Source organism: Juglans regia, chromosome 5 (genome assembly GCF_001411555.2).
Source record: "Juglans regia cultivar Chandler chromosome 5, Walnut 2.0, whole genome shotgun sequence".
Taxonomy (NCBI): Eukaryota; Viridiplantae; Streptophyta; class Magnoliopsida; order Fagales; family Juglandaceae; genus Juglans; species Juglans regia.
In genome coordinates, this window is record NC_049905.1 from 9,979,065 (window position 1) to 10,005,481 (window position 26,417).

At 36.6% G+C, this 26,417-nt stretch overlaps 2 protein-coding genes across 2 annotated transcripts; one reads left to right on the forward strand and one right to left on the reverse strand.

Moving 5' to 3' along the window:
- Positions 1-579: 579 nt before the first annotated feature.
- Positions 580-2,890, forward strand: LOC109009326 (LOB domain-containing protein 1-like). The gene is made up of 2 exons (XM_018989772.2): positions 580-1,065; positions 2,088-2,890. The coding sequence occupies exons 1-2, from the start codon at positions 793-795 to the stop codon at positions 2,472-2,474; spliced, it is 660 nt and encodes a 219-aa protein (XP_018845317.2). The 5' UTR covers positions 580-792; the 3' UTR covers positions 2,475-2,890.
- A 21,621-nt stretch (positions 2,891-24,511) lies between these two features.
- On the reverse strand, positions 24,512-26,147 carry LOC109009327 (pentatricopeptide repeat-containing protein At2g28050). Its single transcript, XM_018989773.2, has one exon. It carries the CDS (start codon positions 26,083-26,085, stop codon positions 24,673-24,675), a length of 1,413 nt encoding a protein of 470 aa, XP_018845318.2. The 5' UTR covers positions 26,086-26,147; the 3' UTR covers positions 24,512-24,672.
- Positions 26,148-26,417: the final 270 nt, after the last annotated feature.

The following is a 26,417-nucleotide window of genomic DNA, read 5'->3' on the forward strand; positions in this document are numbered from 1 at the left end:
GAGATCGATCGAAAGTTTTGTCTTCTTTGTTGTAAATGCGAGCTAGTTCACACACAGTACTCTCCTTCTAACTTACGTACGTGCGAGTCATTCACTATTTACTTCTATCTTCACATTATACGTATCCTTTCAGTCTATCAAATTCCATTTATGTGAACTTAAAGTACTACAAAAATTCAAACATATAAAAATATAAATAAACTCACACTAATTACAAAATATATATATATATTTCTAACGAATTATTTATTAAAATGGTTATTTACGATAAAAATATATTTATTTTAATAAAAAAATAATTATTTTCCTAATAAATAACTGACCATAAATAAATATTTTTTTTTATAGACCGCTCCATAACTTCGTAGCATGACAAGACCCTCAACCAAATCCAAAATCTGTATATATCACTTTGTTAATTGTCACCGAAAAGAGAGAGAGAGAGAGGAAATTATTAATTGGTGATTATTGAGTCTTTCATTAAAATGAAATAGATATGAAGACTTCGATTTTTGTCTCTTTTTACGTGGGGAAGAGTATTTTTTTTTTCCATACTATAAGCCAAAATACTCGAGCCTAACTTGGATGTGGCCGCAGCCAGAAAACCCAACGGTAAGGTTCAACTCATGGCGTCAATATCTCTGTTGGATGACGTCCCTTTGCCGGGCAGGGCCTCCCTTTCCCTTATTTATACGCGGCTCCCAGCTTTCTTCTCCAAGCAAACCCCGCCTCATCTCTCTCTCTCTCTCGCTCTCTCTCATCAGACATATTTCTAATTAGGCTAATTAAGATATGGAATGCAGTGACATGAACACAATCATGACCACACCTTCATCAACCCTTCAGCTCTCTCGCTCCTCATCTTCATCATCTTCTCCTCCTTCTTCCCCAAGTCCTACTCCGACTCCACCTGTTGTTGTAAGCCCTTGCGCCGCATGCAAGATTTTGCGGCGACGGTGTGCGGAGAGATGCGTGCTGGCGCCTTACTTCCCTCCCACTGAGCCAGCCAAGTTCACCATAGCTCATCGAGTGTTCGGTGCTAGCAACATCATCAAGTTCTTGCAGGTACGTACCTATGAATTATTAAGTACCAACTAATTTTTCTAAGAAATATTCAACGTCTTCGATGCTATATATATATATGTAAATAATAATTGGGATGGGATGGAATTAATACTCGTTCTAATTTCAAAAATCAACGAAACAAATCATGAAACATGTAGATATATACAAGAGAAATAATCTGCAGAAAACACGGAAAAGGTACAAGTTTCGTAACGAAAGAATTGTGCACATTTTAGGTAATTCGTTTCAATTACGTAACTTTAATAATTAGAGTACTACAATTATTTGTTATAAAAATGAATCGATTTTTATCGTAAATAATCATTTTTATCATAAATAATTCTTTACAAATAATCGATTTTCTTGAGATGTTAACGGAGTCTCTCGGTAGGACCCCGGCCCCTGGTGCCATATAATATCTTATCGTCAAGCTGCATAAGGAAGATGAGAAAATGACTTCTGATAACTGTGCAAACGCTTACATTTAACAGCCTGATTGCTTTGAAACTTTGAAAAGTAAGCAATCTCAGCTTCTTTCACACTGTTCATACACACATCAATTTGACTGCATGTACTGAATTTTCCATACCGAGCATATGCTTTGTCGGGAACACACTTAATTCTCTGACATGAAACGCATCCTCAGCATAGAATAAGGAATCTGAGGAAAAATAAAAGGAAAATGATTTATATACAATATTTTTTATAATATTCTACACAATTATATTTTAAGTGAGAATATTTTTATAAAACATCTTATAAAAATAATATAATTTTATAAAAGTATCCTTATCTTATAATATTATTGTGAAAATATACTGTATGTATATCATTCTTCTAAAAGAAAAGGGTAATCGACAACATCAAGTAAAGCATGCACTATCGATCGTAGAATGTGCTTGTACGGTTGAACTGCTTCTTGTTGACCTTTTTATAATATACTTTTATTTTCGAAATAGCCCTTTAGGTTTTAGTTATTTATTATAATGCATGAGATCCATCCTCGATCTTATTAATTTCAGGAACTCCCAGAATCCCAGAGGGCTGATGCAGTGAGCAGCATGGTTTATGAGGCGAGTGCAAGGATAAGAGACCCAGTTTACGGATGTGCAGGGGTAATATGTCAGCTCCAAAAACAAGTTAGCGAGCTCCAGGCACAACTAGCCAAGGCACAAGCCGAGGTTGTCAACCTGCAATGCCAACAAGCCAACCTTTTAGCCTTAATTTGCATGGACATGTCTCAAACTCCTCATCAGGCATCGCCTCATGATCAGCATGATCAGCAGCAATATTCACACGAAAATTTTATCAGTACAAGTCCCGATCAACGCTACCAGAGCAATGCTAGTCTGTCCTTCCTTGACGATTATAACAACCTAGGCTTAATGTGGGACCCTCTTTGGACATGATTAAAATCATTTAAAATTATATAGTAAGTAGCCCTATAATTTTGAAAACTCCTCCCAAGGAGAAGTTGAGGAATTTTATTTTTTTTTTAAAAAAAAAAAAGAAAAAAGAAAAGAAAAGAAAAGATGATCATGATGATCATGATGATCACATGATATATGTTGTATGAACAAAAGTGGGGGAGAAACTACTGATCTTTAGGATCCAATCTCTTTGTTAAAGCTAGGCAAAGTATAGATGGGTCTTTTTCCTATTCCATGTAATAATCTATAGCAATATTGGTGAAAAAAAGATCAGATGCGAATTTGGTTCGTGTCCATCATGATGATCTGTAGTACGTAGTGCTGATTATTGAGTCTTGAAAACCAACTTTTTGGTTACCTACTACAATTGTCTTGAATAGATCATGCTTCTCGAATTCCTTTTCAAACCAGTCTTCTTTTGACCATTTCTTGCATTTGTCAGCTTAATGAATAGGCAAATATTTTTCTCCACTCTTACGAATGAGATGATGATCATCAAGCGAGCAGTAGTACTACCATTTTGTGTTTTAATTTAATGATATCCTGTTAAATAATCAATCAGATAGATGCTACAGTTACAAATTAAAATATTTCATAAAAATAAATTTATAAACTGATATAATTTTATGAGATTATACGTTAGATCATATACTTTATAATGAAAGTAACTTTATAATAATCTAATGTATCGGCATGAAATACATCAAACCACATTAATTTATAAATTTATTTTTTTAATTTGTCGCTAAAGTATATTTTCTCCTTCTCCCTTTCCCTTTTCTGTTTTGTTTTCTTATATATTATCATGAGGAAAAGGCATAGTAGTACTTCTGGATCGAAGTAGGCCAGAAACTTTGCTTTTGTTTAGTCATATCATTGACTCCTCATATATAATATATTTCTTTAAATGACACTAAAAAATAATTAATATATATATATATATATATATAGAGCTAGTTAAATCAGAAATTATTAAATTTAAAACAATTAATTAAGTACTAATTTTCATCTAAGTTGGTTATTGGCCCTTTTTCAAACTCTCGGAACATATAATTTCCTCTTCAGATGACACTCTTTTAAAGATTATATTAATTTCTCTGGCATGGCCTATAATGTTTCTTAAATTTTTAATATTTTTTCTTTTAACAAGTTATTAATTTAGATATGAAACTAATAATTAATTATTACAGTAAAGACGACATTAAACGATGATCACCAATTATATTATATATCGAACAACTCAAAGGAAAAAAAAAACAAAAGGACAAAATTAAGCTGGATTTTAATCACGATATTCTACACAATCGAGGTTACGCGTCTTGCTTTTACTCTATTAATTAATAGAACGTCATTAGTTATATATTAATTAATACTCGTGTCCCCATCTTTTGGAAAAGCTACAATCATTCTATCGAGTCATCGACAGTCATATCTGTTGGAGAATCTAATAGCATATACAGAAAGAAAATCGAATTTAAAGTAATATTAAATAAGTCTTAAAAATTAAAAATTATATATATTTTTTTTAATAAAAATAAGATCAAACCAATTTTAAAAATAAATTTTTTTACGTGAAATCTTTAGGCACATTAAGACGGTATAATTAAGTCATTTTTCCTCAATTAAAATAAAACAGATCAATCCCATCACAACGTACATATAATTAGTCGTAGATATATACGATGATCATCAAATTATAACATGCATGCATGCAACATGTTCATGCATTCGTACGTAGCTGTTGATCATTGATCTTTAATCTCCTTTGATTTTCTTTCAAGTAATGATGGCTTAAACGCGTTTTTAGTTGCATGTAATATTTCAATTAATCATCATGTGCACCCCATTGGAGTTGATCTTTATAAGCTATGTATCCAACACCCCAAATGTCACTACATTAATAGTCGACAACCCTAACTAGCCTTTAGGCTCTGATCTCTCTCTCTCTCTCTCTCTCTCTCTCATGTGCAAGATGGGACAACCTAAATGCCATTATCTCACCCAACATGCCATTATTTTCTATGCATGAGAAGGGGAATGCAGTGTCCTTTTTTGACTGAAAGTTGTATATCTTTTTTAGGGGTGTTTTCATATGAAACATAATTAGCTTGAGCTTCAAAGTCAATGTTAATGTCCTCGTTGAATACTAATTCGATCGTACGTGTACGTCGTGATCATGAGTCACATCCTGGGTGAAATCTTTTATCAAACATATATAGTGATCTAATGTATATTTGACGAAGCATCATGATGAGTTGCGATCGATATTCATATGATCACATTTGAAATGTGAATTACGTATCATGGATTGATTCCTGTAGTGTATGAAAACAAAGCAAAATGAAAATGGCCGGGATCACGTCGGTCGACCAGGTTAATTAATTTTTTTTTAAAAGAAAAAGGCAATTCATAAGGTTTTCTGGATCTCTCTCTCTATATATAAAATAGACCCCAAGTCGGATGATTAGACATTAATGACAAAATTGAAACATAATTGAGGAAAATACACGATTAATTATAAGATTCCACATCAAGAGAAAATTAATGGTTTTTATTAATGAGACTTTCATCGCAAAAAATAATCATTTCATCTCAAAAAAGTAATTGGCATGGGGTTATGACATTGAAAATATGTTTTGGAATGAAATTCAACAGTCTAATCGAAATTGTGATATGCGCGATTCTAACACTTGCAATCAAAATTATAGATAAAATACGGATGTCACCACTTCTCCTTTCTAACCAACTAAGATAAAGTCTCATCGCCCAACCGAGGGATAAGTCTCATCGCTCAAGTCTTTATCTCTTCTCGCCTACTTAAGTCTCATTATCCAAATTTGCCGCTCATCACCCAAATTTTTATCTCTTCCTACCTATTTTGCACTGGTCTACCTTCTCTAAGTAGTCCAATACTTTTAACGTCGCATCTGTCAGCTGAGCCTCATCAGTCTCAGATTTGGACTCGGATCCCCCTTACATCAGGCTCCCCTAGTTGGAAAGAACTCATCTTCAAGTTCACACTATCGTCAACAAAGCAAGGGCTGAGGTGTTTGACGTTGAACACATCCGAAGTTCTCATAGGACTGGGAAGATGCAGTCTATATGCACTGTCGTTGATCTTTTGGAGAACTTCACAAAGTCCAATCTTCCTATCCTTCAACTTGTTGTGCTCGCCAACATGGAAACGATTATGGGTTAGTACAGCCCAAACAAGATCGCCAACCTCAAAAAGTGTATGGCGACGACAATTGTCGGTGTTTACTTTGTACTTTGCATTGCTCACATGAATTTCTTGTTTTGGCTTGGTTGTGTACTCCTCGAAGGTGGTCTGCCATCTCCTCAACCTTGATGTCGAGGCAACCAATCCGTGGGCCAAGGACCAAATCAAGGACGCCTGGTGGATTCTGACTGTACACAACTTCAAATGGACTCAACCAAGTAGTTCGGTTCTTGGATTGGTTGTAAGCAAACTTTGTCTGTGATAAGGCGAAGTCTCACTGTTTTGGCTTAGTATCCGCCAAACTTCTCAAGAGGTTGCCCAAAGTTCAATTCACCACCTCGGTATGCTTGTCTATTTCGGGGTGATAGGCAGTACTAAAGTTTAGCTTCATTCCGAGTTTTTCCCACAAACTTTTTCAGAAATTACTCATAAACTTTGTATCCCAATTGGAGGTGATAGACCGAGGAACACCATGCAGGTGAGCAATCTCCTTGAAATAAAGGTGGGCGATCTGGGTGGCGTCCATGGTCTTTCTGCAAGCTACCAAATGGGTCATCTTAGAAAATCGGTTGACGACGATGAAGATTGAATCCATGACGCGTTGGGTCTTGGGTAAGTCTAAGACAAAATCCATACTGACGTCAAGCCATAGACCATTAGGTATAGGTAACAGAGTGTAAAGACCAGCATTGGTGAGGGTTCCATTTGCAATATGGCACACAAAATATCTTGCCACGTCACTGGTCAACTTGAGCCAGTAGTAATCTACGGTGATTAAAGCCAAGGTATTTTGTCGCTCAAAGTGCCCATCGCCATGCAATTCCCGTATAATGTGCTCTCTCAAGGAACAGTCTGGGATACACAACTGTAGACAATGAAATAAGAATCCTTCGTGCAAGAGAAAGTCACTTCATCTTCCCTCTGTTACTTCCTTAAGAATCTTTCCAAAGGACGGATCTCCAGCGTACAAATCCTTGAAAGTGTCAAAGCCCTCCACTCTAGTACTAATGGTGGTGAGAAGTGCCACTCACCGGCTTAAGTCACTTCGTGCAAGAGAAAGTCACTTCATCTTCCCTCTGTTACTTCCTTAAGAATCTTTCCAAAGGACGGATCTCCAGCGTACAAATCCTTGAAAGTGTCAAAGCCCTCCACTCTAGTACTAATGGTGGTGAGGAGTGCCACTCACCGGCTTAACGCTTCTGCAACCTAGTTCAAACTTCCCGATTGGTGCCTCAGTGAACATGTGAACTCTTGCAAGTATGCTACCCATTTAGCATGCCGCTTGCTCAACTTGTGCTGGCCATTAATGTAGTTCAGGGCTTTGTGGTCAATGATAAGAATGAACTCTCTCTGTACCAGGTAGTGATGCCAATGCGTGAGGGATTGAACTATGGCGTAGAAATCTAGATCATAAGTTGAATAATTCTTCTTCGACCCTGACAGCTTCTCACTAAAAAAGGCTATTAACCGCTCCTTCTGACGCAAAACACCACCAATGCCAACCTCAAATACATCACAATTGACTTCGAACACCGTATCAAAATCCGGAAGTGCTAAGACTGGGACCTCTGTCATCTTCTACTTGACCAGTTGAAAACTGGTCTTTGCCTCCTCAGACCACTGGAAGTCACACCCCTTGAGGCACTTCTGTGATATGGGCAATCAAAGTGCTGAAGTGACTAATCTGCATGCACACCATCAGTTGACACAACAAAATCAAGGAAAGCTACAGAAGTGGTGAAAAAATAACACTTCTTCTAATTGATGAACAGACGCTCCATTCTTAACATATCAAAATAACTCAAAAGTGATCAAAGTGTGACGCCAATGTCGGACTAAATGAGGATGTTGTCAAAGTAAAGTATAATGAATTTCTCCATAAAGGGCCGTAAAACCTAATGCATAAACCTCATGAATGTACTGGGCATATTGGACAACCCAAAAGACATGACCATCCATTCATACAACTCATGTTGTGTCTTAAATGTTATCTTCCACTCATCTCCAGGCCTTATCCTGATTTGGTGGTATACACTTTTAAGGTCAATTTTTTAGAAGACCTTAGAACCGGATAGTTGATCTAACATATCATCTAGGCATGGAATGGAAAACCTGTACTTCATTCTGATTCTATTGATTGCTCTGCTGTCAACACACATATGCCATGGGTTCATGCTGTCAACATCTTTCTTCGATACCAACAGGGCAGAGACTGCACATGGGCTCATGCTCTCATGGATGTAGCCCTTCTCTAATAACTCCACCACCTGACGCTACAACTCTTCAAATTCTTTAGGACTAAGGCGATATGCAGGTCGATTTGGCAAACTCGATCCCAGAACAAGATCGATCTAATGCTGAATATCCCTCATAAGTGGCAGTCCAGGAGGAAGATCTTCTGGCATCAAGTCAGAAAACTCTACTAGCAGCTGTTGCACCTCTACTGGTAAATTTGGACTCACATTGGCTACACTATTCCCACAAGGCAGCAGGGCGTAAATCACATCTTCGCGCTCAATCTCCTCTAGAAATTTGAACATGAAAAGTAGGTTAGTACTAATGGCTACCGGGGTAGGGGTGGTTCCTTCCCGGCAAGGTGCTCACAATCTTCTTCCCTTTGATGCTAAGGGAATACGTATTTTTCCGCCCGTCGTGAATAACATTGTGATCATACTGCCAAAGCCTGCCTAACAATACATGATAGGCATCCATAGATACGACATCACACCAAGCATTATCAAAATATTTTTTGCCAATCGAAAAAGACACTAGGCATCGCTTATCTACTGTTACCTCACTGCCTTTATTTAGCCACGAAAATTTGTATGGCTTGAGGTGACGATCTATTTTCAACTATAACTTCTAGAGAGTCTCTTCAGACACCACATTCTCACAACTGTCACTATCAATGATCATCTTGTATACTTTTTCAGCAATTGTGCAGTTCGTGTGGAAAATATTGATTATCAACCAATCGTCCTTTAAATCACCCTTGGGAGTCAGTAGACTCTTGCGAATGACTAAGGTCTCATGGCCATCACCATACAACACGTTTACATCATCATCATCATCATACACAAGCTCTCTAATCTCCTCAGTTCTTTCTACGTCTTCCTCAATCAGGAGATTTTTGCCTTTCTGATTAGCAGGTTTCCTGCAATGTTTCACCACATTTGAAACATCTAATATTAGAGTTATAACTCTGACCCTGTGGTAGTTGTTGGGTGGGACAAGGTTCTTGAGGGAGAACCGTTGGATGCTTTGATCACTTCTAATTACTGGCCTCCTGTTATGCTACTTCTCCATGATAAGTGCACACTGGTATGCTTCAAAAACCGTCTACAGCGTGTGAAGGTTGAGGACATCTTGCAGTGACTGTCATAATCCCCCAAATATCGTGCCACCATCTGCTCTTCTGTCTCAGATAGATTATTCTAGGCTATCAATTGATAGAACTCTTTCATGTAATCATCAACGAACTCGTGCCCTGCCTCAACGAGTGAAGTCGCTGAAACATAGTTTAAGTGTAGCCAAAAGGAAGGAATTGTCCCTTCATCTTCTTCTTCATCTTTTCCCAATCAGTAATCTTGGTCTTGCGTTACCTGTCTCGTGATCACCTCAACTGCTCCCACCACGCAGATGCTCTGCCCTTGAGTCTGATGGCGATTAGTTTCACTTTGGCACAATCTAGGACTTCCTTATAATAAAAAAATCCGCTCCACTTGGCGATCAGATCTACTCTAAAACAAAGGTCCCCATGACGCTCGTCCCGACCATGGTGCTCCCAGAATAGAGCATGGTTGTGATACACGTTTTCAAAACTGGATTCAAACTCTTGATCATAAGTTTGACTTTCCAGGTTTGGCGCCTCTAGACGCTAGCATAATTATGCTATTTACCTTTGCAAATCTGCAATCATCGTGTCCTGTACGTTACGATTGCGGGGAGGGACTTCCTTATTCGAAACGTGTCCATGTCAACCACGACCTCTACCACCAGCCATGTAAACTGATAATAATTCACCCCAGGAAAATGCTACAGCTCTGATGCCAATTGACGCCGGAACAAAATAAAAAATTAATCTAACAGCTAGTTAAACAACATAAGCTAGGGATTGAGATAGAGAAAATTCGCAAACAGAGAAACTCTAAGATTAAGGTTTTACCATAAAAATATATCAATCCCCTTCTAAAGCCCACGATGTGTGCGTCGAAGAAAACTTTTCGAATTGGAGTCATATGGGTGATTCTGACACCTGTAGCCAAAGTTATAGATAAAATACTGATGCCGTCACCTCTCCTCGCCCAACCAACTAAGAGATAAGTCTCCTCGCCCAATTGAGGGATAAGTCTCCTTGCCCAAGTCTTTATCTCTTCTCGCCTACTTAAGTCTCTTCGCCTAAATTTGTCACTCTTCGTCCAAATCTTTATCTCTTCCCGTCTTCTTTGCACCGGTCTAACTTCTCTAAATAGTCCAGTGCTTTTAACGTCGCGTCTGTTAGCTAAATCTCATCGGTATTGGATTCAGACTCGAATCCCCCTGCATCAAAGTTATAATTATATATGGAAATAATAAGATGTATATAATTAAACTAATGCATTCAATAATATAGAAGACAGTTGTTCAAGTGTTGTTATAGAAAAACATTAAAATAAATTATATCTAGAACTTTTACGTATGCATAAAAGCATCCACTAGAACTGTTAATGTTGGATCTGCGTCTCCCTCCTCGGTTCATATTGTTCATGTTGTCGCAATCGTATCTCCATATATACATTTGTCTACTGCAATACTCCTCAAATTGTCTATGCTTTGTTCACAATTACTTGATCTCCAACCTAACTGTATCTAAGTCGTCGTGAGAACAATCATGCATTCACAATGCTCCTATCTGATGAGGACATGAAAGTGGAAGGCTTGAAATAGTATCCCAAGCCCCACAAATATCATGAAGAAGATCTTAGGAATTAGGAAGAAAATATCAACATCAGTACCAGTTGAGGAGTACCTAAAATGCAAAATCGGAATATATATTAATGAATTTAAAATGTAGTTACATGCACTTGCAAAATTCTCTTGCGCCTGGGGTGGGTCTATTCTCCATTGCAAATGGTGTGCGATGTAGCATATGACTTTACGATATTGTAGTTATCAAGATCCTCTTCTAGCTACATGATTTAAAAATTAAAAATATCACAAGTGCATATATATATATATATATATATGTAAGTAATGTTCAATAATAAATATCAATTTTTAGAGAGTCAACGAAATATCTCGAGTGATTTGCATAATGGCAAATCTTCAAGTGTGATCTATTTATTTTATTTATACGACTTCTTTCTTACGAGAAATTTAAAAAAAAAAAAAAAGGTTAGATCATTAATAAGAAAATGAAAAGTGAAAAAAGATATTGACTAAACCATTTACGGGATATGTAGAATCTTCAAACATGTCGTAGAACTTTTCTCAATTGCCGGACCTGCACATGTTTTGAAAAGTATCTTGACATGCCTCCTTGTTCTCAACTTTAATTCGGATAGAACTCATATATATGGCAATTACCTTATAGTTACGGTATGAATTATTCATCAGCTAATCAACAGTGTCTCGCTTCGCGAGTTAGTCAAAACTAAGATCGAAGTTGTAATTATTAAGGAAATATTATTAACAAATAAAATAGAGAATTTCATCAAACACATTAATTATGCTAAAGGGAATATTATACTATTTTCTCTTGTCAAGTTAACATGCTTTTTATTTTCTCTTAAAAATTAAATAAAATATTTTTATAATAATATTTTTATTATTTTAAAATTTGAAAAAATTGAATTGTGTATTATATTTTGTATGAAAATTTAAAAAAAATTATAATAATTACATCATGAGATAAGTTAAGATACGTTGGAGAGACTTTTGTATCCAAACTGGACCTTAACAGACTTTGGATCGTGAAGATGTAGCCATAGATGCATAGTAGATACAAGGACACCTGGCCACATGATTAGGCAAAGCAAGCCAAACATCTGGATTCTCCCATGCATCAGTATAGTAGTATTGCATGTTTATAGAATAATATTTCTCTTTTAAAGTAAATTATCAGCATGACTGTAATGGATTTAGATGCAATCTACATCATTCCCCATAGTGGTATTAGGTCGTACGTACGTCCATAGTTTAAAAGGCCCCCTAACAAAATTTATTACCCAAAAAAAAAAAAAAAAAGTAAAGAGATTGGCTGCAGAAGTCAGAAAAATGGCCATGCGCGCGCATGTTTGAATAAGGGCGCCTGACCAAAAATAGTACGTACAGTACCATTTCTTTAGCCTTTAGGGGAAAAAATGCAAAGAAAAGCGAAACTGATCAAAGAACAAGAGCTAGCTCGTCTCTGACTCTGAAAAAAGTAACATGATGAACGTGCAATTATATATATATAGAGATTTTAGGGTGAGTTGCAGTACCTTTTTTGTTTAATTTTTCCAACTCGTGCATGTGATCCACTCACAAAGACTAGCAAAGGGTTGCATGTTTGATCTACGTATTTTTTTTCTCCATTTCTCACTTAATTGGACTAACCTGGCATGGCGGCCTGATCATGCTTGCATGTGTGTGTTGACCCGCCACTGGTTTTAGCTTTTGGACTCCCTATTGCATGTCGGTCCTTCGGGGATCGATCTGTGCATGGATACTATGGATCATTACCTTTTATTAGATATTCTCAAACGGAGGCATGCACAAATTAGTCGTGTTCATATATGCAGTGAATTAGTAAATTACTTTTATAAAATCTGTTTGTGACTAAAGCATTTCTCATAAAAGATAGTACTTTTAGTCCAATACTTTCTTAATTGGCTTAAAGGCATCCTTTCATTAGTTACCAAGAGAAAGGTCACTTCTGTAGATCAAGTTATCTGTAGGGTACGTTTGAGGTGCAACCCAAAAGATCAAGGATTGCAAGGTTTGGACAGCATCTAGCAAGTTTTGATGTAGTAGGCCAAGTGTACATGCATTAATTGGTAAATTAATTTGTATACACTGTATATGATATCCATTAATTTATTTAAGGATTGCTAGCAAATGGGAAAGATGATTTGGATTCTATAATTAAGCTGATTTAATTTGGACCGGGCTGGATTAGAAAATATTGGATCTGCAGGATGATCACATCATGATGATTTTAAATTTTCCAAGTACAAAGCCATAAGATCAGTGGTAAATCTGGAGCTAGGCTGATGGGTGGTGGTGGTGGTACTGGATGGTAGCGGCCCGGAATGATACATTATGAGGTATTAGATCAAGGAAAAAAAACATACCCTTTTATTAAGGAAACCGTTTATATTAAGGAAACTGTTTATATATTTTAAAAGGAAAAAAAAAAAAAGCATACTTTTTTTATACATTTCATGCACGGCAATGCATGTGCGTGATTTTCTACTCATCTTAAAAACTATCCATTGGTGTAAATCATCGATCGACCGGCTGCTTTATATATATATATATATATATATATATATATATATAGTAGATACAGTCCTAAACTATGCAAAGTTCGCACAATCTCTTTAAAAAAAAAATAATAATCGATCTACTATTAAAATGAATGTACATTTTATTAATTTTTTTCAAAATGAATGTACGGAATCACTTGTACGCATGAACTACATAAATCATTTCTTCCATGTATATATGTGTGTGTATATATATATATAAGTCGGTGGATCAGAGACCCCTTGCATTGATTTTCCACATGCTGTGATTTTCTTTTGTTCTTTTTTATGCTGTCTTTTCTCGTTTAGCAAACGCACAATAATTCTTACAGCGAGTCAACTAAAGATGCATGCTCTCTTTCTTGATGTTGTAATTTTCCATGGAAGCGCGATTGTTTTTGGACATTTGGGGCAAGCCAAATGTGACGTTTATGACAAATATAAAATAAACTCTGAACAATATTTCATGACGAGGTAATTGATGATCATCATGATCTAATGATTCTAGTGTTCATCATCAAGCTGATTCAACATGATCCAACCCAAAGCTTTGTTCAACAATATCTCTATTATTTGTGGGTTGGATCAGCTTTCAACTGATCAAACAATCTAAGACAAAATATTCAAATCCTCATGATTTTGTATGGGAATTTGCTTTCAAATACTAATTTTGTAAAAATTCAAAATAATTATGCTTATCATGTGGTTTTAGACTACTACATTACAATGAAGTTTCATGTTCAAATGACAATTACACATCCAATATGAATGTTTCACAATCTATATATACCAATGGGTTCCAAGAAGTTTCATGCACATGCACTGAGTGGCTCAATTGTTTCTCATGCCTAGAATGGAAAGTCATGATCCACCAATTAAAAATTACAATTTTTTCAAATTCACATACAAAATATTATAAAAAATTTAAGTTTTTAAAATCCCAAAAAATTAATAATATTAAAAAATAATATTTTTTTCAACTTTCAACTTTTATCTCGATTCATTATCCAAACCTCCACTAATTTGGGTTTTGTGGTTTTCCTCCAACTCTATCATGTTTTAGGAGATATGGAAAGCTCCCAAATCTATTGAAACTGTCAAAAACATTATTGTCCAAAATATACAAATAATGAATCGAAATCCTATTAAAGTTTTTACCCCAATTCCGAGATCTAGATTAATAGAAGATAACTGCACTACATGAAAATTAAATTTTAGGCCTGGGCAACGAGGGCCCGTCCCTCAGCCCGCTTGTGTGTCCCGTCCGGCCCACATGGTACTGGGCGAGTAGAAATCTAAAAAAAATCAGGATAGGATGCGGGTGGATATCCCACCCACCCACTCACCCCACCTATAAATACAAAAAAGAAAATCTAAGATTTGATTAGGGTGGTAAATGAACCAGTCTGTTCGATAGTTCGCTCGATACTCACTCGATTAAACTCGAATCGAAATCAACTCGTGAAAAAAAAAAACTTATTCGTGAAAGTAGATACTCGCTCGATTTGTAAACGATATATACCCGATAAAACTCGACTCGACTAAGACTCGTTAAGGCCTGCTCATTTATGCTCGAGTCGACTCGATTAAACCTCATTCATATATTGATAAATATATACCTATGTATATATGTATTAGCTAATAATATAAGCATACAACTTTTATAATTAAATATATAATATGTAATCTAATTACTTATGTATATGTAGTAAATATACTTTATAGGTATATTTTATAATTTGTATAATAATTAGTCGATAAAATTTAATAATTTCATATACTAGTATGTGAGAAACATATATGAAATAGATATATGATATCATATTAAGTGCATGTATTAATAATATATGTATGCATATAATATATTGTTATTTTGGATAAATATCAACTAGTTAGATATTAATTATTTATAAATTTTTTAAAATTTTATAATTTAATAGAGGTTCTACTTGTTAGTTGTATGAATTAAATATTAGATTTTTTATTTTTTATTTGTCTAATTTATTAATTATTAAATCTTATTCAAAAAATTTAAAAATAAACAATTCAAGCTCGAGATCAAGCTCGGCTCGACTCAACTCGAACTCGTTTGTGGGACTAGCTCGAGCTCGAGCTCAAGTTGAAAGTTTAGCTTATCGAGTCGAGCTCGAGCAAAGACTAAAGCATTTGGAAGCATACAAAAAAGAAGGGAAATTTAGAATTAAATCTGCTTGGCAGAATTTGAGAAGAACATACCCTAATTTTCCGCTAGCCAAGGTGATGTACAATACTTTAATTCCTACTAAGATCTCGGTGATTGGATGGAAACTAAATAGTTGTTGATTCAACAATGGATGTGTCACCCATCTAATGTCATGGCTGTAGAATAAATTTCTATATTGAAATCGTTGATCATCTGTTTATTGAATGAGACTTAGGCTAAGTTTGGATAGTGAGTACTTGATATGAGATGAGTTAAGATGAGAATTGAAAATTGAATAAAATATTGTTAGAATATTATTTTTTAATATTATTATTGTTTTAAAATTTAAAAAGGTTGAATTGTTTATTGTATTTTGTATGAGAATTTATGAAAAATGTAATTATGAGACGAGACGAGTTGAGATTAAGGCTGCGTTTGGATGTTGAGCTGAGTTCAACTGAGTTGAGTTCTTTATGAATAGTAATGAGTTGAGAAATGAAATGAATTATGTGAAACTCATCTAAACTGAGTTTAAAGTGTGTTTAGATGTTAAGATGAGTTTAGTACTTTTTATGCAAAATTGAAAAAAGTTGTGGGTCCCACCTATAAAGATGTTTAAGTTGAAAAAGGTTGTGGGTTCCACGTGTAAGAAGGTTTTGAGTTGAGATGAATTTAATAATTTGAGAGCTGGGTGTTTGGATATTAAATTCAACTTAAAATTAGACTGACCTCCGCTGAGCTCAGCTGAATTTGAGAGCCAAATGCAGCCTTAACTCTCAATCCAAACCGAGCCTTAACTTCTGTGAAATGGTGGCAGTTTTCCTGAAGAGATGATCATGTAAGAAAAGGGCACCCATAGTGGGCACCCCTTCACATCCTCTTGGGGGTTATGAAGTGGCTCTTAAGCCACTTCATGAGGCTTGATGGCTGGCACTTAATGGCCAGCCAGGAGGTTACACTAGAGAGACTATTTACATAGTCTCTCCCCCTCCTTAGAGCATACTTGGACAAACAAACTCTCTCTCAAATGGTTCTCTCTAATCCTGACATTTAGGCTGTGGAATATGTGGGTGTTGCTCTGGTATTGCCACGTAGCACATTTCACCATCGATACGGGAGATTCCGAATGAACAACGACGGCGACGAAGAATCTGTAGAACAACCACACTAGATCCTAGATATTTACAATGAGGTAATATCGCTTCTGCTGTGTACTTTGATCTAGTATTTCTAACATTGGTATCAGAGCAATGAATCGGTTGTTCTCGATTTATATTTGTCGTGCTCATAGTGATTTCTTTTACAGAATATATTTTCTGTGATGTGAATTTTTTATGCACGATGATATGTAACCATTATTGCCGACGAGTTGTTCGTTACGGTTGTAGCATCGCTGCATAGGCAGTGATTGCCACCCACGTAAAGCTAAGCGCAGAGCCCTGCGCGCCCAAAGAGGTGCTGCGCAACCAGCAGTGCTGCGCGACAAGCAGCGCCGTGGGTACAACCTACCTGCAGCATTCACCGCGTTGGTGCAACACTACCATAGTGGCGCGCTGGTTAAACGCTGCTTGAAAGTCAGTTTCAGCCATGGAGGTCCACAACCCATCGGCAAGGTGCGACAAGCAGCGCAGGTGCAATCGTGCATCCTCTGCTGCGCTGAGCTGCGACACCAGGCAGATGAAAATCCTTGGCCATGCGCAGAGCTAAGTTCCACTGCATGCAATGCCGCACACAAGGTCGGAACTGCTTACTGCGTCGAGCACTTGGCGGTGCTCCTGGCCTGTGCAGTTCCACTGCTGCTTGTAGAGCCTTTTATTTTGCACCAGGCTGGTACTGAAGAGCTGCCGTGAAGCAGCTTACTCGGTGTAGCGCCGTGGTGCATGTCGGAGCAGAAAGATCTGATGTACGATCGGTGCGCCAAGGCAGGTGCAGCGGCTCTGATATGCGCAGAGTCAAGCACCAGGTCAATTTAGCACGATCTGCTAGCCAGAGGTGCACGACGCATCTTGGTGGTGCGGCACGGTACTGCCCACCTGCACTGTGTGCAGCGCGCACTAGTGAGTGGTGGAAGGGCTAACTTCCCCGCTGAGTGACACTGGCAGGGTGGGGTGACCCTGCCGTGGATCGGCGCCACTGCCAGGAGGTTCGAAGTCTCCATTAATGGGCGCACGCTGAGGATGGCGTCGGTTACATTTTCGTTACTGGAACAGTAACGTATTTAAGGATGAAGATAAACAGTAAATGTGTTTCACGTTTATGGGCTTGTTGTTTTTTATATTAAGGGCTTGTTCTTTACCGCAAGGGAACAACACCATTGATCTTGAGCTCTGACTTGTTTTTAATTATCTTTGGGCTTGTTTTTTTTTTAGTCTGGCCCATATCGTTCAATTTAAAAAAAAACTCTGACCCGTTTCATATCCTGTTAAGAGTACTTGTGGATTGGATTGAGAGCCCATCAAGCACAGGCCCGCTTTGCAGCTGGGCGCCCATGGGGTGCGGCCCATTGCCTGTCTAAGAACAGTACTTTTTGTGCAAAATGCTTGGATGGTGACTTGAACCCAAGGCCTCACCTGCAAAGACTATAAGCTCAACCATTTGAGCTAGTGCTTATTATTGGAAAGTTTGCTGATTTTAGTTATTTATTCAGCATGTTATTGTGGCATAAAATATTTATTTTTTCTGAAATTTTTTTTTTTTTTTTTTTTGCATGTGCTTATTGAATACATGCATGCCATAATATTATAATGTCATGTTTTGTCGCATTTATAGGCATTTTATTTTAAGTTATAAATTGCCTAGATTATTATTTTTTGTTGAATAATAATTATTTGGATCAAATGTGATGTGATCATTTTTGTACATGTATTGTGATTACATGTAATTGTATGAGCTTATTTTATCACTTGTATTGTTAGACTATTTTTTAAGAATTAGTTTTCAAGTTTTAAAAATGTGATAAATTAGAGGATTAAGTAGCCCGAGTTTAATTAGTCCATACTTATGATTGGTTTAAATTGATCTCTTCGATCTAAGAAGAAATTATTTTTACATGAGACTAACTCGATAAATTACTTATCCTAGTGGGAGTATGGTTGAGATTTATTTGGAATTAATCTTCTATACAATATAAATTTGCGCAAAAATTAAGTTAGAAATTAATAATTAGACATTGAGGCGCAAGAGATGATTAGGTAGCTTAGCAAATTTTCGATCTTGCGACGTGTATTAATTATTTTTGTTTTAACTTAGATTAACGCGGCAAATTTTTTAAATGTATGTGCAATTAGATGCGCATAATTTAGTAACTTTGAGATAACCATGAAAAAAGCCTAAAGATTATTTATACGACTTAATCGTCACATTAATCTCCTCCATGAGCAGTAGTTGGAAACGAATGAAAATTATTTTGAGAGTCAGATAGTCTTATACATCATTATTGTAAAATCTCTAAAATGTCTATAATAAAATTGGAAGTGCGCGTGGGACGCATGCACTACAATTTTTATAGAAGTTGATGTGATCAACTATCATATAGAGCTAAATCACTATTTTGTCTTTAAGAATCTTGTGGGTAATAGAAGAACTTGCGCGTTGTTTCTGTAATGCAAAGATTAATTGCTCCTATATTTTGAGGTTGAGCATTATAATCTTAAAGCAATTTAGATTACTCACTGATAAGAACATACTCTCTAAAACTTGCTAGTATGTTTGGCGAGTAAGGATATTAAAATCTGAGTGTGCAAGCTTGTTGAGGACATTCTTGATTGGCACATTCATTTTTTTAAAGATTTTATCAGTGCACCTTTATGTGGTATTGGCACTAATACTCTTTCTTAAGTTTTATTTCTCTCTAGTGAGAACATATAGGTTCTTGCTGATATATAAACTTTGGAGCACCCCTTGATAGTAATACCAAGCACCTTGGAGGTTTGCATGGCAATTGTGACAAAAGTTTGAATAATTAGGTATGACTTATCTAAACCGAAACTAAAAAGTTTGCTCGTAGTTGCACTGATGCAATATAGGTTTTAGGTTAAGATAATTTCTCGCAAAATTTTTTCTTTTTCTCTCCTATAGTGGATTGAAGAATATGAAAAATATTGAGTATGCAAGAAATAAGAATATATCGCTAGTTAGCAGCTAAAACGTCACATACTGTATCTGTTGCACAAAACGATGTTTTTTTAGCGCTTTTAATACGATATTTGTGAAGTCTATACCTAATTTGATTTAAGACTTATTGAAAGTAGTGGTGTTAGTGAGAATTTCTAGAGGTTTGGAAGTTGGATGGTCACTCATTGACTCAGTGGTATTATTTCTCGGGTGGGGAAATGATATACTAAAATATGCCATAGAGGCATAGGATGATGGGTGTGAAGCTTGAGAAATTGAAATTTTTTTTGCTAAAGAGATCCCTCTCCTTGGTTTAGTAGAGTCAAAGAGAAAAGGTAATATGAGTATTTTTCTATGTGAAAGTTCCTAAACATGCACACTAAGGACTTTGATAATAAATATATTGTTTCATCATATAAATGCGATCCAAAATTTTTTTTTATGAAAATATATTTTTCAAGTTAAAATTTTTTCGAAATCGCAATCGTATGAGTTATATAATGAAAACAATTATCTCGCAGTTTATTGACTTGCTGAGAATGGTGTTATAAATGAATTGTGGCGCAAAGCAGTTGTTACATCACACTTGGGTTTTGATATGAACCCGCGGGAATGAAATCCCTTGAACCCACAATCAATTTGATCTTGGTTCCCATCAGGTTTGATGTAATATGGGTTGCAGCCTTAACTCTGATTTGTCATCCTTAGATCGAGTTCATTCGCTTTTGAGAAAGGCTAAGTGACTTTTTTTGTGCAAATGTGAATTCTATTAAAAGTCGAGAGGATCTAAACTTGATCATTTTTTTTTGTTGAGTCAAGAAAATTACTCGCATTTTCGACGAGGATGGGGAATTGTGGATTTTTGTAACACTTATCTTTTTATATAAGATCGCCAAAAATAGTAGGAGTAATTCAACAACTAGTGGGAGTATACCTTTGAGTTTGAGTTAAGGTGTACCATTAGTGATAGTGACTCCCAAAAGTTATAGAATATAAGGATCCTCATAAATAGCATGGTAGCTTTATATCAATATTCTTTCGTCGTTTAGAGACTAGAAGAGAATATTTGTAATATGGCTCCGCTAAAGGTATTGAATTCACATAGTAGGAATCCCAACATAGAAATTTAGATTCGCTTCACTTATATGATCCAACTTAGAGTTGTTGATCTAATTGACAAAGGAAAAATTGAGTTAATAGAGGTATAGATCCATCTCTCTATTAATAGATCCATCTCTTGGCCCTAATTGAGTTGCATTTAGATAGCTATTGATCGCATATTTATTGAAACTTTTCTTGAAGGTGTTAAATAGCTGATTCTCATAAGAGAATTAGATGGTTGGCTTTTGTGATGTTTAGGCATGAAGTACCTTGAGCGCATGATTGTTGCTAGTACTATTTTGGTATAGAAAACAAATGAATGCTGCTGGTGCTGTTTACATGCGGCCTCAACAAATCATCTATTTAAAGATATCCAATGTACCTAGTCATTTTTTTTGTTATTAAACGACCTATTGAATAAAATGAGATTCTTTGAACGATGTTGACAATATTAGAAAAGTGTCATCATAAGAGATATTGCGAACTGGTTATCTTAGATAATTAATTGTCGCCTAATAAGAGGTTTTCCGTATTATGAGGTGATGAACATGGGTTTATGAAAAGAAGCTCAAATTTCATGTATTGTGAGACTATTTTTGAGGAAAACAGTTTCTAGAAGCTCTTGTTCAAAATCTATAGACAATTAATGAGATGGAAAATACTAAAGATTCTAGTTTTGCCTATACTATTTGGTGTTTCCATTATGGTTTGCTCATGGGAGTTAGAGGTTAAGTTTTTGTTAGAGGGTAAATATGGCTTACTTGGTTAAGTGAGTTTGTGATGCGATTGTCTTTAATAGTAACGACTAGACTATTATGATTGCCTTTGGGGGCAAAGGCCCTAATCGCTTTACCCTTAATGAAAAATAAATAATGGTTATCTCACATGCTTTTGTTGAGTTCAAGAGATTTAAATGAAACATTGAAGTCGCAAATTAAGTTTGTTGAATAACATTTGTGGTCACTTTGTAGATTCTTAAAAATCGCAGTTAGACTTGCTGACTAGAATCTACGGCTTATATTGTGAGTTTGACCTAAATGAGATTCGCGATGAGTGATCGCTGACTTTATGATTGTGCAAATGACTTTTACATGTAAAAGTTGAATCTTTTAGTACGAGCATGTTTTGGAAAGTTATTATACATTAGAATGCGTATAGAGAGAAATGGTCATTAAACGCCACTTGAGAGTTGTGTGATTTAATAATTTGTTGTTGACCATGTGATTTCTCTGTACCTCACGGTATTGCTTGTCATGCACATGATACTGATGTGTTCTATGATCATGTGGCGTGATTGGAAGCATTCTTTGGTATGCACACACATTCACCATAAATTTAGAAATTATGGTGAAAAAGGTATATTGACAGGCTTAGATCGGCTCACTCACACGAGTGATCGCCTTTGGCGCTACAAAGAGGTAGCGAGCAAAGATGAGACAATCTGTTACTCGGTACTTGTTCAGAGAGGGATAAGTTGGAAGACACAAAAGATATCTCGCCTTAGTGGGAGCTAAAATGAGGTCTAAGGACCGTGCATGGTTACCCACATACCATGTAGCATGTGGTTTAGCCAGATGCGAGATCCTCTTTTGCGCTTTGGATAGCCAGTAAATGGAGGGACTCGGGTTAGGCGCTGAGATAGCGACTAGACTAAGATCTGTACGGTGAATTGAGAATAGATATACGCTCTTTCTTTGGAAAGAGAACTCCACCGTAGCATGTATTTCATACTACATGTGCTTTTACGACCAACAGTAGAGGTGAGTGAATGGTTCCCTGCTTCCTCACCGTGTGAGTCCTGTAGGTTATAATTGATGATCTTAATTTATTTATGCCCTTAGGAGACCTTTGACTATGTCACGAGGTTGATGTTTTAGTGTCTGCTATTTTGGTATGTTATCTATAGCCATGAATGATGTGGTCTAAATAGGCATTGTTGGGAAAGCGACTGGACTGAAACTAAATGACATGAGAGTGAAGGGAAGACTATCTGGTAACACATCGATAATTGTGTGTACTCATTGCCAGCAAGTTATGTTGCTTATTGGGAGTTGCAATATAGTTGTGAGTACATCATGTTTTATGGAAATTGAGCATTGCTCTGAGTCATTTGGACTCGAGAGGGATTAGGGATGCTTAGTCTGATGTGATCAAATTAGTCGGGGCATAACGAGACACTTTTAGGGATGTTGCTGTGCTAGTCTTCTCTAGGAGAGATTTGGTATAGTGCTCCCATCTTTCTTTTACAGCTGTGCTCGATGGTCGCACAGCCTATTTGTCAGTATGAACAAGATTGAGAACATATTGAGGGATGCAGACCTGAGATCTTGCCCACTATGATGTAAGAAAGGGGCACCTATAGTGGGCACCCCTTCACCTCCTTTTGGGGGTTATGAAGTGGCTCTTAAGCCACTTCATGAGGCTTGATGGCGGGCACTTAATGGCCAGCCATGGGGTTACACTAGAGATACTATTTACATAATCTCTCCCCTTCCTTAGAGCATACTTGGACAAACAAACTCTCTCTCAAATGGTTATCTCTAGTCCCGACATTTAGGCTGTGGAATATGTGGGTGTTGCTCTGGTATTGCCACGTAGCACACTCCACCATCGATATGGGAGATTCCGAATGAACGACGACGACGACGAAGAATATGTGGAACAACCACACTAGATCCTAAATATTTACGATGAGGTAATATCGCTTCCGCTGTATACTTTGATCTAGTATTTCTAACAGATCAAGTCTCTATTCTTGCTTCCATTACTCCTATGTCCATCTTATGGGAGATATGGTTAGCTAGAAACGATCATCTCCACAAAGGTAAAGAACATGTGGTTTCAACTGTTATCAATAAAATCAAACATTGGTTACTTGAATATAATGCTTTTGCTAAACCTTCTCGAAATCTTCAATTTTGTGCTCAAATCTCTCTACATACTCTGGGCATTAATTGTCTTCACGTCAAAGTTAAAAGGCCTTTTTCAATTACTTGGCAGACTCATCCTTCATGATGTGTTAAGTTTAACATTGATGGTTCTTCATTTGGGAATTCTGGTATGGCTGGATGTGGAAATATCTTGAGAAATGCAGCTGTGGAAGTTGTATTTGCCTCCTCTCTCCCTTTGGGACATGAAACTAATACTTTGGATGAGCTAATGGCACTTAAACAAGGCCTCTTATTTTGTTTGTAGCTAGATTTCTCACGTGTAGTATTTGAAACTGATTCGGCTATCAATGTTCAATAGTTTCTTAATTCCACTTCTTCACCATGGCGGTTTTATAATCTTTGGGAGGACATTCTTGCTTTCCAATAAGTTTTATCTTTTTCCATACAACATTCAATATAGAATGGACAATAGGTGTATCGACCAATTATTCTTTAGCTATTCAATTGCCACTATTGGCTTTGGTGGAGTAAATGATGGACATATTAAGATTGCCTCGATTTAGGCACTATCATCATATGATTTTGTAGCTTTTAAGTTCGTTTTTTAAATGTAAATTTTGATTTTTTTTTTGGTGTCTAGAATCTCTCCAAGGTAGGACCCTTCGAACCAATCTCTGCAAAGTAAACACTTGTCCCGTGCACCACACTCTTGAAAATTTTCCTATACGGAACTAGTTAAATAACTGTCTTTTCACCAGGAAGTGTGATCCTAAAAGATTGTTTGTACTCATAAAATGTTGAACCTTGTACCTTAAAGAGAGTGATACCCGAAAACCAAAGTCATCACCACTTGGACCAACCTCTTGGGGTTAAATGTAAATTTTGATTGTAATTAGCACAAGATAGAAATATAATTTTTCTTAAAAGCCTGGTTTTAGAATTTTGCAATCCCTCAGCTTTTCTTGTAAAATGTATTCATTCACCAAAAGTGAGAGTCATGAATAAAATAAAGAATATTGTGCTCCTTTCAAATAAAAAAAAAAATTAATGTAACTTGCATTTACAATTGGTAATCTATAGTATTAATTGAAGGTATCCTAACTTCGTTACATATAATTGCGCAGGTTCACGACTAGTGATTATCTAATGATAGAGTCGGTCTTGGTCTACTTCATACATTAGTTCAAGCCGTGGACCTCAAAATTTTTGGGGTTGCACCCCTTTTATCCATCATGTTCAGCAACCTCTTAGCTTTTTCAATCCGATTCATCTCACATAATCCACTCAGTAACTTGTCACACGTACATAAATCAGCAATAAATCCTTTCTTCCCCATCAAAACTTGCAACTCAAAAGCTTCATCAACCATCCCTCGGTTGCAAAAACCATCGATTAGAGTGTTAAACATGATACTGTCCAGTTCTATTCCTTTGGTATGCATGTCGTTTACATATGCCATTGCCATTCCCATTTCTTCAGCCTTGCAAAAACCGCTTATCAGAGCCCGGTAAGTATCGGCATTAGGAAGGATGCTTCTTTTCGTCATTTCATCAAACATGAAAACTGCACCGTCCATAGATCCTAATCTACAATAGCCACCAATAATCAAATTGCACAAATACGCATACACATTTAAACCTTTGTTAAGCATATCAAAAACCAACTTTTTAGCTTCTTCAACCTTCCCAAAACTCGTAAATCCATCTATCAATATTTTGTACGTGCGATCATTGAATGCCAATCCTTCCTTGTCCATCAAAAGCAAAACCATATCCAACTCCCCAGAATTCCGTGCCTTGGCACAAGCATCTGCCATTATATTGAATGTTATAATATTTGGTTTGATTCCTCTACCAATCATCTCCTCCACCAATTCCCTACCCCTCTTGACCTCTCCACCCCTATACAAGCACTCCACCACGATTGTCAAAGAAAACACGGAAACCTCAATGCCCGAATCGACCATTCGATAAAAGAAGTCTAAAGCCAGTTGCATATGACCAGACCTTCTGAGGGCAAGCAAATGTACAGTACAAGTCCTCTCGTCCATCCCAATTCCATGATTCTTCATATATTCAAAAACTTCCGAAACTCCGTCGAACATGTTACAATCAGAATAAATATTAAGCATAGAATTGAAAAATTTTGTCAGCACTTTGGGGTCACTGCAGCAATTCCAAACCGTAGGAGCAAGTACAGAAAATGGGTACCTGGGGTGTTCGCCAACCGAGACGGATTTTATGGTTTTCTCAGCATCCGAGAACCTTCTCTCTCTGAGAAGCCTGCAAATTAGGGTCAAGTAGGCTTGCAGGTCAGGCTCGAAGGATACGAGAGATTGGTTCCGGAGGAGAAAATTAAAGAAACGTAAGCATTTTGAGGATTTGAGCTCTGGGTCCGTGATAATGTGGAGGAGTGTGGTGGGGCTGAGACATGACAGGAAGGAAGCAGTATCGGTTGTGGTTAGGGGTTTGGGAGCTGAGGAGTTTAGGGTTTTGGAGATGATTTCCGTAATGGCATGGCGGGGTTCAGGGCAGAAGTTGGGACGATGACTTCTCTTGAGGGTTTTGAGGGTTTTGAGGTACTTTTGAAGAGCCATGATTTGGGATTACGCCCAACCTCAACCCTTGCTGCAGCTCATATTCATTCTTCTCAGAAATCGGAGCTGAAAAACGAGTAGCCCGTGTCCGGCCCATTTATTGAGCTCTCGTTCTAATTAAAAGATGAGATCACATTTTAGATGATTTAAATAAATATTATTAAAATATTATTTTTAATATTATTATATTTTAAAATTTGAAGAAGTTAAATTATTTATTATATTTTATTTATAAATTTGATAAGATTATAATAATTATATGAGATGAAATGAAATACATTGAGATCACTTCTCAATCACAGGGAGACCAGACCGAACTCCAAACCGGTCGG

What these genes read in the sequence shown, in the direction of transcription:
- LOC109009326 (XM_018989772.2), top strand. Translation starts at nt 793, where the DNA reads ATGGAATGCAGTGACATGAACACAATCATGACCACACCTTCATCAACC. An exon ending in ACATCATCAAGTTCTTGCAG is followed by an intron (nt 1,066 to 2,087) that starts GTACGTACCTAT and finishes TATTAATTTCAG; the next exon opens with GAACTCCCAGAATCCCAGAG.
- LOC109009327 (XM_018989773.2), bottom strand. Translation starts at nt 26,085, where the DNA reads ATGGCTCTTCAAAAGTACCTCAAAACCCTCAAAACCCTCAAGAGAAGT.